The 16,081-nt window shown below is 38.2% G+C and overlaps 1 protein-coding gene across 1 annotated transcript in view; it reads right to left on the minus strand.

Annotated features, from left to right (window-relative positions):
* Positions 1-11,639: 11,639 nt before the first annotated feature.
* Positions 11,640-16,081, minus strand: part of LOC122797657 (serine/threonine-protein kinase Nek11-like) — a 1,134,678-nt gene continuing 1,130,236 nt past the window's right edge. Inside the window, exon 11 of the mRNA XM_044066198.1 lies at positions 11,640-12,290. Within this exon, the coding sequence (XP_043922133.1) occupies positions 12,101-12,290 (190 nt within the window). The 3' untranslated portion in view covers positions 11,640-12,100. The remainder of the gene's footprint in view (positions 12,291-16,081) is intronic.

Here is a 16,081-nt window from a genome sequence, read left to right on the forward strand (position 1 = left end):
GGAAAACAATTTCTAGAACTATAGTCAACATGATTTATTGACCAGAAGATGCTATCAGTCAAACCCACTTCAGTATTATGATCAAATTACAGCAGAACTTGCTGGGGAAGTATAGCAGATGTGGTCTACCTGGACTTCATGGTGTTTAATTCTCGTAAGAAAACCGGAGAGGACTCTTTTAGAAACAAGTCAGTAAAGGAAAAGAAGTATGGTTGAAGGGTAGATCACAGAGGAATGTACAGCAGGAAATACTGCTAAGTATAAAGGAAATGAGCAATGGAGCACTGTGGGGCCAATCCTAGATACAACAGTCTTTAATGAAGGAAAAAAGAACAGAAGTGGTTCATAGGTTCAACTGCCAAGTATATGGCCTACTAGCTTGCAAGAGGCTTACAACCTACAATATGCTTTAAGACTGTTTTAAAAGAACTTTTGAATGCTATGTCTGACTATAATGAGAAGGTTATTCCACAATTCCAGAAGGTATCATGCAATATATCTGTTAATTTTTATATTTATAATTCATTTATTTTTAGCATTAGGTACCTGGATCTGGAAATAAAACCAAATCAAAGAAAAAGAAAGTAATATCTTGGAACCTAATCTTATCAGATTTTTTACTTGTTATTTTTTTTATTTTGTCTGTGTGTGAGTGTGTGTGTGTGTGTGTGTGTGTGTGTGTGTGTGTGTGTGTGTGTGTGTGTGTGTGTGTGTGTTTATGTGTGTATCTTACAAAATCCATGTTTTTTAAACACCCTTATTGAATTATCACTTGTGACACAGGCAAACTTACATATATGTAAAAGTAATCAAATCATATTAACAAGTTCACATTTGCAAACATTATACATCACGTATATTGTTATATATCATATAATCTAAGCAACATTACATAAATTATTCAATTCCTGACTTCTCTTAAACCTCATTCCACCTCCAAAAATTGTTTCTGCATGTACTGTTCCCACAATTTCCATTTTATTTTCTGTGTAATTTACTCCTACCCTTTTCTAAAGATCCCACTTCCTGTTTTTTCATCTTTGTTATAATATTCACTCCTTCAATTATAGTTGGTTTAGATTTTGGTTTTTGTTTTCTAGTATTTTGTTTTTTGGCAGGCAGCAGAGTTAAACTTAACAAGGCCTTACAATGTCTAGGCAATTATGATTCTGTATACCTTAAAGGTTGTAGATGAGTATTTACCAAACATGACAATACTGCACTTTCTTCATTCAATTTAAACCCCTTTTCTATATATCCTTGGTTTGCAGAGATTAAGTTTAGCTGTAGCAATTTTACATCTAAAGAATAGTCAACAAAATCCATTTTACAGTTATCAGCAGATCTGGTTAGCCATAGGCCTGGATGTATAAAATGGAAGTCAGAAATATACTGACCAAAAAGGAGGGGTCCCAGCACTGAGACTTGAGGTACTCTGCTAGTAACTTTCTTACTTTCTGAAGTGGCATCTTGCTGTTAATTAAGTGGTTTCTATTTTTCAGACATATTGCAATCCTCCTAAAAATGTAGGGACTGCCTTGAGATCTTTTAGCTTATTTATAGTGCCAGCATAGAGTATAGTGTTAAAAGCCTTGACCAGATCCAGATATGCTGCATGAACTGGATGAACCCATCTACTGCCTGTTTGACCTTTTTGAAGAAATTTACTAAATTAAGTAGACATGACCTACCTTTGACAAAATCCAAGCTATTGTGGTCCAGTTATATGAAGTTTGTATATTGTAGTTTTGAAGTCAGAAATAATATAGTCCATGATCTTGCAAATTAGTCCTATCTATCTCTATCTGGGTAGATGTACCATACACTGAGTTAGGAATGGTGGCCCTTCCCTTAGGTATGACAACATGTACTGTTGAGGATAAGGACGAAATTATGTATTGCTACTTTGACACCCGTACACTGGCTCAGTAATCAAGGAGCCTCAATCCTTACCACTAGCACCAGTGAGGGGCCTCCACATTGGGAAGATAACAAGTGCACACACTGCAAAGTACAATTTCGCTTAAGAGCACACATAGATCACAGTCAGTCTGGGGCTGGTTTCTCCCTTTCTCTCCAGATCCCCAATAAGACTCCCCACTGGCAGAGCTATAGGGTTCAGATTTCAGCCGAGTAGTCACACCAAAACCTCCAGTACCCTCTCTGTCCAACTATTGCTTCTTGTCCCTGCCTAACTAGCTGACACACACACACACACACACACACACACACACACACACACACACACACACACACACAAACACACACACACTTTGAGATTTGATTTATATACAAACACACAGACACTCCTGGGGAAGGCTGGCACATGTTCACTAACTATGCCCCCTTCTTCCCAGGCTATAAGGTAGTAATCAATTCCACCAACTACTCTTATCAGCTACTCTAAAGGCCTTACCAAAGGATGTCCAATTCTACTGTGCAATGTTACTGCTATCCAAATAGTAAGTGTGACCCAGGTCTAATATTGGAGTAACTTGTACAGTATCACCAAATACATGCAAGTACTCTAAGAGCTTAAATATCTCTACACAAAACAGCCACAGTTAAAAGGTTTAAAATATTTAATAATGAATAATAAAAACACAAGACAATATTAATTAATTCAACACGGTGACAATAGAGAGTTCAGAAATCACAGAAAATGCTGTAAAATAACATTGTAGGACAGTCTGACATACATATAGAAAACAGTTAGACTAATCTTGCGATATTCCTATCTATCTCTAAGAGAAATACTAGAATCTAAAGACTACTTACAGAGCAAAGCAAGTGTTGGTCTGTTGTTGCCAGCTTCAGAGCAAAATACAAAATGTGCCTCTTTCCCTCTGAGATAGTTCTTAAATTGATAATGCACATTACTGCTAACTCATCTCAGACAACATCACTCTTGTCCCTTCTGATTTAGTTCCTTGGCTAACAGAACATAAAATGTAACATTTATTTGTGATCTGCAGCTGCCAGGAAGTCACAGAGCAATAAAAGACCCTTTGCATGAGAAACCTAATAATTATCTCTGTCTTAAGACAATATAAAGAAACTCCTAGCCCAGATCTTAGCTTGATATCACACACAGTCATAAAAATTATTTACTTATCAGATTATTTTCTTAGAGTTTGCAAGTTAACTCTGTATGTCTCAGTTTTCTACCATGAAAACATGCATTACATAGGCATAGAGTATATACACATTTCTGCTTTCTTCCAGCAGGGTGCACTGTGGTTACATAACACAGTTTTCTTACATTTGTGAAACAAGCCTGTGGATCATATTAATATTTACAATGGCATACAATTATTTACAAAATTCTATCTAGCTAGGCTGGCAGCCTCCCAGTTTATCAAAGTTACCATCATGCAAAATGAGCAAAATTTCAATATGGAGGATATTTAGCAAGATTATGAGTGAAATTGGAGGAAAAAATACTTCCACAAGAACCACATATGAACTCCATAAGGAGGCAGTTCTGGGCACATTGCAGCTGCTGAGAAAAGCACTCTTGGCTAACACCAAAGACTGAAACAATATTAATTTCAGAAACTCTAATTGTACCCTGACTTAGGGTTGGGGTCCATTCCAACCATGGTATAAGAAACCCAAAACACTTAGAGAAATTAAATCCTAAGAAAAATGAGAGTGCTATCCCAACATAGCACTGTCATTTCAGCAACCTCTAATAAATTCCCTTTCTTTTCATTACAATAAAGTTAACAGTTTCTGAATACCCAGATGCTTTATAAACTACTGGTTACACTGTTAATTGTATGTTATCTTAATTCCACAAATGAGTTACATACAATTACTAAGAGTTTTAAATATTTTATTGACAAGAAAGCAGAAACTGCCTACAGCTTTTCCAGAATTTCCAAAAGATGTTCATTGAAACCAATATGCCTGTCACTTTAACCCTAACATCATCGATCATTGAGCTATTTTAATGTCTGCCAAATCTACACCCCTCTCCATGCTACTATCCAGCCAGTGCTACATGTTCAGTCTTTTGGTTGGACAGGAGGGAGGAGGAAGGGGAAGACTTGATTAAATACCTAAAGATCCCATCATTTGTTCATTGAGGATGGAATTCCCCCTTTACTGGAGCCCCAATCACAGATACCCACACTACAGTTAAATAAAAGGTCATTTCAGGTTTTGAACTGTTATAGCATTTTATCTAGTCCTACAATCTTTATTTACTAATATAAATGACAGACCCTTAAAGCCAGACACTTTTCAAAGGCACTCTGGTATGTCTGCAAACACAAACCACTGAAAAAACACGGAATTTCACTAGGTGATTTAAATTAAAAAAAGGCATTGCACGGTTAAATAACAACCCTTTAAATCAATACTTTAGCAAAAATTACAAAAAAAAAATCCCCCTGCATCTCCTACAACCCTACATCTATAAATATACTAACTCTAATAATGTGTAGTCTTTGAGGCAAAAACACTCCTTAATCCAGTAGTTGTATCATCTCACTAATTACATATCAATCTGTTCAATGAAAGACGAGAGTTAAAAAATGTTTCCATTTCAGTGTACCTTGTGTGTGTGTGTGTGTGTGTGTGTGTGTGTGTGTGTGTGTGTGTGTGTGTGTGTGTGTGTGTGTGTGTGTGTGTGTGTGTGTGTGCTTGTGTGTGTGTATGTGCACATATATATATATATATATATATATATATATATATATATAGAGAGAGAGAGAGAGATAGATATAGATTTATAGATATAGATATAGATATAAAACATTAGGAGGGAGCATATGCAGCCTCCCATATGAGGGGGTAGGGGGGCTTGCCTCCTGAAAAAAAAAAATATATATATATATATATATATTTGATTTGTTGAGTAATTGATCTGTATTTCAAAGACTTAGGTGTCTGATGGTATGAGGTCTGATTTTGTGACATGACAATGGAGTATTACAAATCCATAGCATTGTCTCTCTCTCTTGCTCTATATATATATATATATATATATATATATATATATATATATATATATATATATGTGTGTGTGTGTGTGTGTGTGTGTGTGTGTGTGTATATATATATATATATATATATATATATATATATATATATAGATATGTGTGTGTGTGTGTGTGTGTGTGTGTGTGTGTGTGTGTATATATATATATATATATATATATATATATATATATATATATATATGGGAGCCTTTCATTTGTTCAAACTTTCAAATGTTCGAAACTCATATGGCCTATACCATATGAGCGAACATTTGAAAGGCTGACAAATGATAGCGGAGATCCCGCTACAGTGCGGGACTGGGAGATTCCCCTTTCCTACACTGTAGTGGAGTGAGAATACTTAAGCAGCAGGGGGTGTGGGGGTGCAGGGGGGCACAGGGGGGCTTGCCCCCCCTGCACAACACAGTTTTACTGTGTTTACAGGTAGGTAAATGGTGTTATTTCAAGATGTCTGTCTTTCGGAATGTCGATCATATGGTGTCGGCCATATGAGAGTCAGCATTCTGAATGGTTGACATTCTGAAGTAGACCTATATATATATATATATATATATATATATATATATGTATAAAACTCTTTCTGTAATATCACCACTATTCCAAATTATAACTGTAGTTAGTTATCTCTTGCTTTTTAGTATTTTAGTGTTTGAGATACTGCTTACTCAGTTTGGTGAGATCAATCATTTGAGCTTCAGTCCTTCATCATTTTGAACAATGAGCATATTTCCATAGATAGATAGATAGATAGATAGAGAGAGAGATGGTTACACAACTTTTCATCATAAAGTATGTTCATCAAATGGGAATTAGTCAGCTTTTTTTTATCAAAACTCCATTTGTTGGATGGTTTATGAGTGGTAACAGCATATTTTACTGTGAGATCACTGAACAGTGGTATAAGGAAATTTCTCCTTTTCCTCAATGTTGTACAGTCTTGGAGTTGGTTCATATTTAAGTGGGGATGAGGGGGATGCAGTTGCCCATGAAAAGGATTGGAAGACTTTTTGACATTATTTTTCATCAACATATTTTTTCAATGGACTATGTCTCAAAGCTGTTAGTGTTCAGCTATAGATACTATACATTGTCAAATTAGCCATATATAATCCGGTGCATGATAAATGCATTATGGTTCTTTTCTTAAGGACTGCTGTTGCCAGGCCCTGGTATAAGGGTCAAGTAAGCCGATGCAAGAAATGTAACTATGTGAACTTGTTAGAGAAAAGCGAAACAGAAAAAAACACAAGAGAGAGATTATATGACATAAGTAGCACTGTCAAAGCTCATGAAGTCTAGATATGTATATATATATATATATATATATATATATATATATATATATATATATATATATATATATATATCATCTTCATTCGGCTGTTCCCATTAGGGTTCGCCACAGTGGATCACCTGTTTCCATTTCTTCCTGTGCTCTGCATCTTGCTCTGTCACACCAACCACCTGCATCCCCTCTCTCACCACATCCATAAACCTTATCTTAGGCCTTCCTCTTTTCCTGTTACCTGGTAGCTTCATCCTTAGCATCTTTTTCCCAATATACTCAGCATCCCTCCTCAGCACGTCCAAACCAACGTAATCTTGCCTCTCTGGCTTTGTATCCAAACCTTCCAACCTGGGCTGACCCTCTAATATACTTATTCCTAATCCTGTCCACCCTCGTCACACCCAGTGCAAATCTTAACATCTTTAACTTTGCCACATCCAGCTCAAACTCCTGCCTTTTTGTCAATGCCACTGTCTCCAACCCATATAACATAGCTGGTCTCACTACCCTCTTGTAGACCTTCCCTTTCACTCTTACTGGTACTCGTCTGTCACAAATCACTCCTGACACTCTTCTCTACCCACTCCATCCTGCCTGTACTCTCTTCTTCACCTCTCTTCCACACTCACCGTTACTCTGAACTATTGACCCCAAGTATTTAAACTCCTCCACCTTCACCACCTCTACTCCTTGCATCCTCATCATTCTTCTATCCTCCCTCTCATTCACACACATATATTCTGTCTTGGTCCTGCTGACCTTCATTCCTCTTCTCTCTAGAGCATATCTCCACCTCACCGGGGTCTCCTTCACCTGTTCCCCTACTCTCACTACAGATCACAATGTCATCTGCAAACATCATAGTCCATGGGGACTCCTGTCTGATCTCGTCTGTCAACCTGTCCATCACCATTGCAAATAAGAAAGGGTTCAGAGCTGATCCTTGATGTAACCCCACCTCCACCTTAAACGCGTCTGTCACTCCCACCGCAGACCTCACCGCTGTCACTACCCTCGTACATATCCTGTACCACTCTTACATACTTTTCTGACACTCCTGACTTCCTCATACAATACCACAACTCCTCTCTAGGCACCCTGTCATATGCTTTCTCTAAGTCTACAAAAACAGAATGCAACTCCTTCTGACATTCTCTGTTCTTCTCCATCAACACTCTCAGAGCAAACATCGCATCTGTAGTGCTCTTTCCCGGCATGAAACCATACTGCTGTTCACTAATCATCACGTCCCTTCTTAACCTAGCTTCCACTACACTTTCCCATAACTTCATGCTGTGACTGATCAATTTAATCCCTTTGTAGTTACTACAGCTCTGCACATCGCCCTTATTCTTGAAAATTGGTACCAAAACACTTTTTCTCCATTCCTCAGGCATCCTCTCACTTTCTAAGATTTCATTAAACAATCTGGTTAAAAACTCCACTGCCATTTCACCTAAACACCTCCATGCTTCCACAGGTATGTCATTATATATATATATATATATATATATATATATATATATATATATATATATATATATATATGTTCATAGGTAGGTACTAGGCTATTGGCCCTAGGGCCTATATAAGCCTAGCCAAAGGTACCCTGGCTTCCGCCACCCAAGAAAATTATTTTCCTGTGCCACTGTCAAGCAGAGCCACAGAAGTGATCCCCGGGGTGAATTTCCTATCTCCCATCCAACCATCAAGATTTTTCTTTAACAGTGCTAATGAGGAGCTTTGTTTGATACAGATATATAGTTTGTTCCAGAGTATGGGAAGTCTCTGGGACAGGAATCTATCCCTCCAGCATGTTCTGTTTATTGTGGTGACGAGGTTTAGGTCCTTAAAGCATGTAGCTCGTAGGGATTGGGATTTCTTTAAGTGGAGCATGTCTAAAAGCTCTGGGTTTGACTTAGCTTTGTGTGTTAGGCAGAGATCGCCCCTGAGTAGGCGATATGCAACGGAGTAAAGCTGCAGTTTTTTGAGACGGTCTGCATAGGGCATCTCTTTGAGGCCGGTAATCCTCTTTGTGAGGTATTTCTGTGGCCTTTCCAGCTGTTGTAGATGTCTTGTGATGTACATACCAAAAGAGGCATTGTACTCTATAATGGGTCTAATGAGTGACAAGTAGAAGGGAACAATGACTTATTTTTTCCTGGATGAGAAACCTTTTGTGATGAGGTGTGCCACATAGAAGGATTTCTTGACTACTGTGGCGATGTGATTATCAAAGGAGAGACTACTGTCCACCTGTGTCCCAAGGTCTCTTATCACACTTTTGGTGTTAAGTAGACTACCACCTATGTGGTAGTTCATGGGTACTGAGTTTTTACCAAAAGGAATGACAATGCACTTTTTGGCATTGAGCTTGAGGCCATGGCTTTGACACCAGGCATCTGTCTCAGCAAGGCCCTTTTGTAGGATGTCCACATCTTTTGGAGTTTTGATTATGGCTCCTAGTTTGCAGTCATCTGCAAACTTTGTTAGCCAAAGACCTTCTGTGTTGGCCTGTACTTCAGAAAAGTAGATACCAAACAGGAGAGAACCCAGGACTGAACCCTGTGGTACTCCACTTGTCACTGGTCTGAAGCTGGATTTGGAGTCTGCTACTTTCACAGTGTGGCTTCCGTCAGTGAGCCAGTTGGCAACCCATCTTGTGACATAGGGATTTATACCTAGTTTAGTGAGTTTATCTATAATTCCAGAGTGGGGGATGGTGTCAAAAGCCTTGGCGAGATCTAGATAGGCTGTGTGAGCCACCTTACCCTCATCTACGGCTTTGGTGACTGCTTCAAAGAAGTCTATCAGGTTTAGGAGACATGCTCTGCCTTTTACAAACCCGAACTGGGTGGGGTCCTGAGTATGGAGATTACCAATGTCATTGTTTATAAGTTCCATGATGATACGCTCCATGGCCTTATATGGCTCTCTGTATAGAAAAATAAATCAAAAAGCCTTTTCATTGAATGGACTGATGAAAGGATGAATATCCCTTTGCCTGAAAAATACAGTGACCCTGGAGATGGAGTGCAAAAAAGTTGTTGCTGTTGCTGTTGCTCCTGCTGCTGTTGTTGTGTCTTTCAGCTTTTCCCAGTTAGGGGTCGCCACAGTGGAACTCCAGTCTGCTAATGATTGGCAGTAGATTTTTATGTGCCGAGTTGCCAGCTCTGACGCACAACCTTCAGCGAAGGTACATCCATTCACACATTCACAAGAAGATGCTCTAGCTGAGAATCGAACAGGACAACATCTTACTGCGAGGCGACAATGCTACCGCAGCACCACCACTGCAGTTATGGAGTGCAAAAAAGTATGATCTTAATATCCAATGGCCTTTTGTTCAACATATTTCCATTGAAAGTCTCCTGACTATCACTGACTACAGCAACTTGACATTGACTCTATTAGATAATGTAGATGATAGTAATAAAACTATGACATCTTGTCAGGAATCATGTAAAAATCTTTCAACGTTTGTCAAGGAATTGAGAAAATATCAGCAATAAATTAAAAAAACAAAAGGTAAATACAGTATCACATCCAAAAAGTAAGTTAATAAGGATAGTAAATAAAAAGTACAAATAATGCAAATAGAAGAGTGAACCCATTTAAATAGAAAAACAAAACCAAAGATAGAAGGCAGAATGTAAAGTAAAACAGGAAGTCTGCACAAAAGTAGAAGATGAATAGATAAATAAAAAAGTGGTAGGTAGGATTGGGCTTCCAGCCGCAGAAAACACAAAGACATCCTGAGTTTGACAACTGGTTTAGGCACTCATTGGAGGGACTCAGTGGAGAGGAAGGAACTGAATGGCCAATGCCAGGTTGCCATCTTATGTATGGAGTCAACTAGGCCTAGTGCTATACTGATACCTAGCAGAGACTAGGTATTCCTAAGTAAATACATCATACACCAGCAGAAATGTAGCTGTGCTGAAAGTTATTGTCTGCCAAGCAGCATTCACTGCAGCCAGGAATGGATATGTGTAGTTGTGTGCATGTCCAGGAGGCTAGTACTGAAAGATGCTTCCATCAGCTGACATGAGGACTGAAGAATTAGGTCATCTAAAAGATTTCTTGATGATGGCCTGGATGATGTCCTCCCATGACTGACTTTTACCCCTTGTAGAATGGGGGAAATCAAATGGTTCAATTCGTCAAGGAAGGCAGTCATCGATTAGGCTAAAAAAATAATTTAAATATTGATTTGCTCTCAGTCAGCACACATAAAAGAATGCATGTTTGTTTGCATGTGTATTGGTAAATACATATATCTGGTGTATGCATGCATCTTATATTAGAGGGGACAGAGAATTAAAATAGAAAACCTTGCAAAACTTTATAAACTTTTTTTGTATAACTTTCAATAACTTTGTATTCACCTTTGGGCTTTATGCAGTGGAAGTTAAGTTTTGGGCTGTATACTGTAAAATACTTACAGTCATAAATGTCACATGATATTAATAGTGTCTTGAATAAAAAATATCTACTGCAGTAATAAGTAAATATTGGCTGTCATTGACCTTGAGATATGTGGGCGGTCACGGTGGTGCAGCGGTTAGCGTTGTCACCTCACAGCAAGAGATTCTCTGGTATGATCCTCGACTGGGGTGCCTTCTGTGCGGAGTCTGCATATCCTCCCTGTGGTCATGTGGGTTTCCTCCAGGTGCTCCAGTTTCCTCCCACATCCAAAAGACATGCTGTAGGTGGATTGGGCACTCTAAATTGGCCCTAGGCATGAGTGTGTGCATGTGTGTGCCTTCTATGGAAGGTTGGGCACTGGGCTGACAACTTGACACCATAAAACTCTACTGCCAGTCATGAGTGGACAGGTGATCCACTGTGGCAACTCCTAACCGGGAAAAGCCAGAAGAAGAAGATTGACCTTGAGATATGTGTAGAGCTACCACTGATGCCAAACAATTTCTTGATTAATCTCAAGATTCCTGAGTATAATATTGTGCAGTTTACGTTTACAAAAAAATAAAGAACAGAAACAGATTAAGCACACTTTTTTGTTGCTGGCACATATCGAGGCTAACTGTTCAAACCATTATATGGTTCCATGCAGTCACCTTCTGTTTATTTAGTTACAACTCTTAGACATAATAACACACAATTTCAAACAGCATGCATTAGCACAAATGTCATCCAAAGTTATTGCACTTCTGAACTTACAGATGTGTTTTACATATTTTTTTCACATTTTAACATCAAGAACCAATACATTTAAATTAAAGCTGTGCTTGTTGAACCCTCATGCACAGGCCTGCTGCATGAAATAATAAACATTTCCTTCAAAACAACACTGTTTAATATAGGAAATTTAAAGAAAATTCTGTATAACTGAGTTTTATTTGCAAAACTCTATGGTATGCAATACACTCACAGCTCTCACCTTATCAATGGATACTATTCCCATTTGCTAGAAAACTCATTTTAAAGAAATAATTAAGAATTAACACATTAGGCATTATTTATTTAATATCACATTGTTAGTGTTTCTTCTTAACATTGTAAATATACGGCAATATCTTGAAAGAAAGAAGGGTATTATACTCTAATTCTGCACACGGTGCATGGTTTTCAGATGTTTGAGTTTCTACTACGGTGAGTTTTACTTATTTATTTATTTATTACTATTCGACAACTGGGTGGGTGACCTGGTCCATTGACACTTTTCAGCAACGTCCCAAAAAACTAGTGTTGACACTGAAGTAAACAGTTCATGGCTTTTTTTACATCATCTCTTTCATCCTGAATTAAAAAAAAAAGAATATTGCATTTTAATTTGTGTTTAATGAGGTGTTCTCAGCTGTTCCTCATAGTATAAAAGCTGGTCCACCTCAAAACAGTCGCTGGGTTTAGAAACTATTCTCCCAAGGTATTCTTTCACAACCATTTCATTCAAGTTCTTCTGTCTTGCTTTCTTCAAGTACTCATAGACCTTATTGAAAACATCTTTACCCAGCTTCTCAATTGCCGATCTATGGAGAAACAGACATTTTACATTAATATGAATATTTTATCTGAAAAGCAAACTACCTTTTCTGAAATTCATTTGCACTAGTAAGTTAGCATTTTGTCAAATTCAGTTTCATATATTTAAAACTGAAAACTTCTGAAAACACAGGTTTATTCTTTTATAATTCAAGTCATGAATTTGTGAGCTATACTGTTTATCACCGGCCAGTTGGTTGATGATTAGAGTACAGAACCTGGATGTTCACCAGAATCCTGTCATGGAAAAGAAGAACAAGAAATGAAAAGGTGAGTGTTGTGATTTCCTCACTTTCTCCCTCTTTTCCAAGCTTGTATATGTAGTTTAGGAGTATGGAGGTTTGTTATTACAACCTTTCTAATGTCTTTGTTAACTTCCCAAGGTCTTGGATGTTTTAGAGTCAAATAATTACTTGTTTTGTAAACATGGCATGATTATTCATAGTGGACCCCATTAATTTAAAAAAAACAGTGAACACAATGTAATTTCCTTTTCAGTTGCAGCAATATATCTTTTAATATTATTATTTGTCATTTGTAGTGCACTAACTAGAATATAGAAATCACATAATGCAGCATACCCTCATTTACATTTATGTATACATTTAAATATATTCCTGCCTTACATATTGTTATATGATCAGTGGTAGCCAGTGACATCAAAGCAGGGGGGAGGGGGAGCTGCAGGAAGAAACTTAATAGGTGGAGCCAAATACAGTGGGTTGGGGCTGTATTACAGCAGGTCAATAACAAGTCCCTATGATCAAAGAGCTGTGGTCATTCACTTTCATCAACATACTGCTTCAGTACAAACACACTCATTATAGCCAGTTTACTGCCTATATATACCTTAGATGTCTACCTGTAATCAATAATCCATGGGTCACCCTGTTACCCTCTAGTCTCATCTGCACTCCTCAGTGCCCCTCTCTGTTTTCCCTCATCTTGGCCCCATACCATCCACACAGATTACTTCTTTTTTGCATTTTCATACTTCATTTTACTTTGTACACCCATACATTTTACCCCTTGTGATGATGTGAGGTAGTGCCAGATATGCCAGGGGGAGTAGGGCAGTGCATGTGTAACATATGCCAGCATGGCTATCTGGAGTTTTGTAAAGAATTATATATTATTTGTATATCAAACTGATTTTTACAGGTACATGTGCCGAAAATGTTTTTGTAAAGCTGCTTGTGTTAAAAATGTACCAAAACTGGGTCCTCCTGGAGAGAAAAGAAATACACCTGCATGTCAGACTTTATTGTAACTGCTGAAATTAATGTATTGTAAATGAGGATACTGTAAGAAGAGGCTAATCGCAGTCCAGCTACATTTGAAAAATAGTCTGAAATTAAATTACCTGGTTTAGCCCATAAAGATTGTATCTTACAGTCCTGATTGCAGCCACAGACAAAATGTATGTGAAAACAAGGACTAGGATTCCTACTGTATTGCCCTTAGGGGTGAACTAATAGCTACCCTGAAAGGTTGGACATTTTTAAAATGATTTTATAGCTTCCAGATGCTATAACACATCTTAGCAAAGCTCCATACGTGTGTGTGTATTATGCACACGTGTTAGATTCTGGTTCAGTTTCTAGTAAAAGGGTTAGTGTAGGAACCAGAAGTCAGATGGCCAAATCTATGTGATGCCATTCTGTAATCCAGCCTGAAATGATGTTTTAAAACCAGATGAGACAGAAGACTCAGGACAGTCTGTTTTTGAAACCTAACAAAAAAGGATCACTCACCTACTTCATCTTGCCTTGCTTTAGTAAGTAACCAGGAAAATAGTAATTCTTTAGATCAATCAGGAAAATATAGTGCAATTTGTTAAGTATTGTTTTCTGTATCTGTGTGAGTCTTTCCATCTGTGTTATTTTTAATGTTTCCGCTGATTGAAACTCTGGTGTTTACTTATTCATTATTAAATATATTTAAACTTCTCATTGTGGCTAGTCATTTAGAGAATATTTTAACCTTTGAGAGTACTGTGGCCACTTCTGAAAAACTTACTGCATTGGTAAAACACTATCATTTGAATTAGTACTAATTTTGCTCAGTATAATTAGGTATCCTTGTAAGAGCCTTAGGTTAGCTGGCTTTGTAATGTTCTGGTGGCAGTATCTACCTTATAGTCTGGACAGAGGGGGCATAGCTGGTAAATCTGTGCCAGCCTTTCCCACGTGTGTGTGTGTGTGTGTGTGTGTGTGTGTGTGTGTGTGTGTGTGTGTGTGTGTGTGTGTGCGCATGTGTGTGTGTGTGTGTGTGTGTGTGTGTGTGTGTGTGTGTGTGTGTGTGTGAAAATCAAATCTCAAAGAGTGTGTGCATCAGCTACTTGGAGAAGGACACGGATCACTGGTTTCACAGAGAAGGTGGTGGAGGACTTGGCTTGGAACACTTAGCTGAGGACTCAACTCTATAGCTGTGTCAATGGGGGAGTCTTATTTGGGGTCTGGAGAGAGAGAAGGAAACCCAGCCCCAAGACTGAGTGTGCCCCCTGCGTGTTCTTAATGGGTATTGTACTTAATGCAGAGAGCTGCACTGGAAATACTGTGTTTATCTTTGTTCCAAGTGAACACCCCTCACTGGTGTCCATGGTGAGATTGAGACTCCTTGATCACTGGCCTAGAGGAGGGGTGTCACATATTGGTGGCAGTGGTGGGATATTATTTGAACTTCTGTAGTCTGTAGGCAGTTGTCAGTGAAGGTGTGTGTACTGTCAGCAGCCACAAGGTAAACATACATAGTTTCATTTTCACAACAGCTTTATTTATTTTTTGTTAGTTTAATTTAGTCAGTGAAAACAGGCAAAGATGTCAGTAGAGGATTATGACAAGCTAACAAAGAACCACTTGACCAAGGTGTGCGAAGCCAAAGGACTGGTGCATGCCAATCTGACTAAAGAGGAAATGATTTCAGTGTTAATTGTAGCTGCAGCACAAATCAGCAGTCAATAAGACAACTAGTGTGGCGATGGGGATGTGCAACCCTCAGAAATAGAACAGTTCACCTTTTCCTCAGAGAACTTAAAAGAGACTTGAACTGAAGGTCACATGTTTGGAATTAGAATCAGTAGAGAGACTGCAGCATTTGGTGGCCAAAGAAAATGACAGACTGAGGTGTGTGTAGGCTGAAGGAAATGAGAACCAGTGTCAACATGAGAGGGAGATGCTGACTCTTAATCAGGGTCATAGATGTAAAGGAAAGGGAATAACCAAACCCCAGAAGGAATAACGGTCAGTAAATTTCTTCCACAGTTTGCAGATGATGATACTTTTTTATAGTTTTACTCATATATTTGAAAGAGTATGTAAACAGTATAATGTTGACCAAGGACTCTGGGTACGGTTTCTGACCCCCCCCCTTACTTCATGGTAAAGCTGTAACTGATCTTTCTAAATTGAGTAATACTGATTGTTTAAACTATGATAAAGTAAAACAATGTTTGTTGGTATGTTTTATGTTAACACCTAAAACTTACAGAAAAAGTTTTGTGAACATATATGCAAGCCAGATGAAAGTGTATATGATTATATTGCTGAGTTAAGCATTTATTTTCATAGGTGGGTGAATGGTCATCACTTATGAAAGGCTGGCAAACCTTTTTGTGAGGGAACAAGCCCATAGCATTTTGCCTGAGGATATGATAATCTGGTTGGCAGACCGGGAGTGTGACTCTGCAGATGAGCTAGGGAAAAAGAGGGATCTGTACTTAGCAAGCAGGGCATCACTGCACAAGAAGGGGATACCCAGTGCTGCACATAGATATAAG

The sequence above is a fragment of the Protopterus annectens genome, chromosome 3.part1 (genome assembly GCF_019279795.1).
Source record: "Protopterus annectens isolate FY-2018-M chromosome 3.part1, PAN1.0, whole genome shotgun sequence".
NCBI classification, from domain to species: domain Eukaryota; kingdom Metazoa; phylum Chordata; order Ceratodontiformes; family Protopteridae; genus Protopterus; species Protopterus annectens.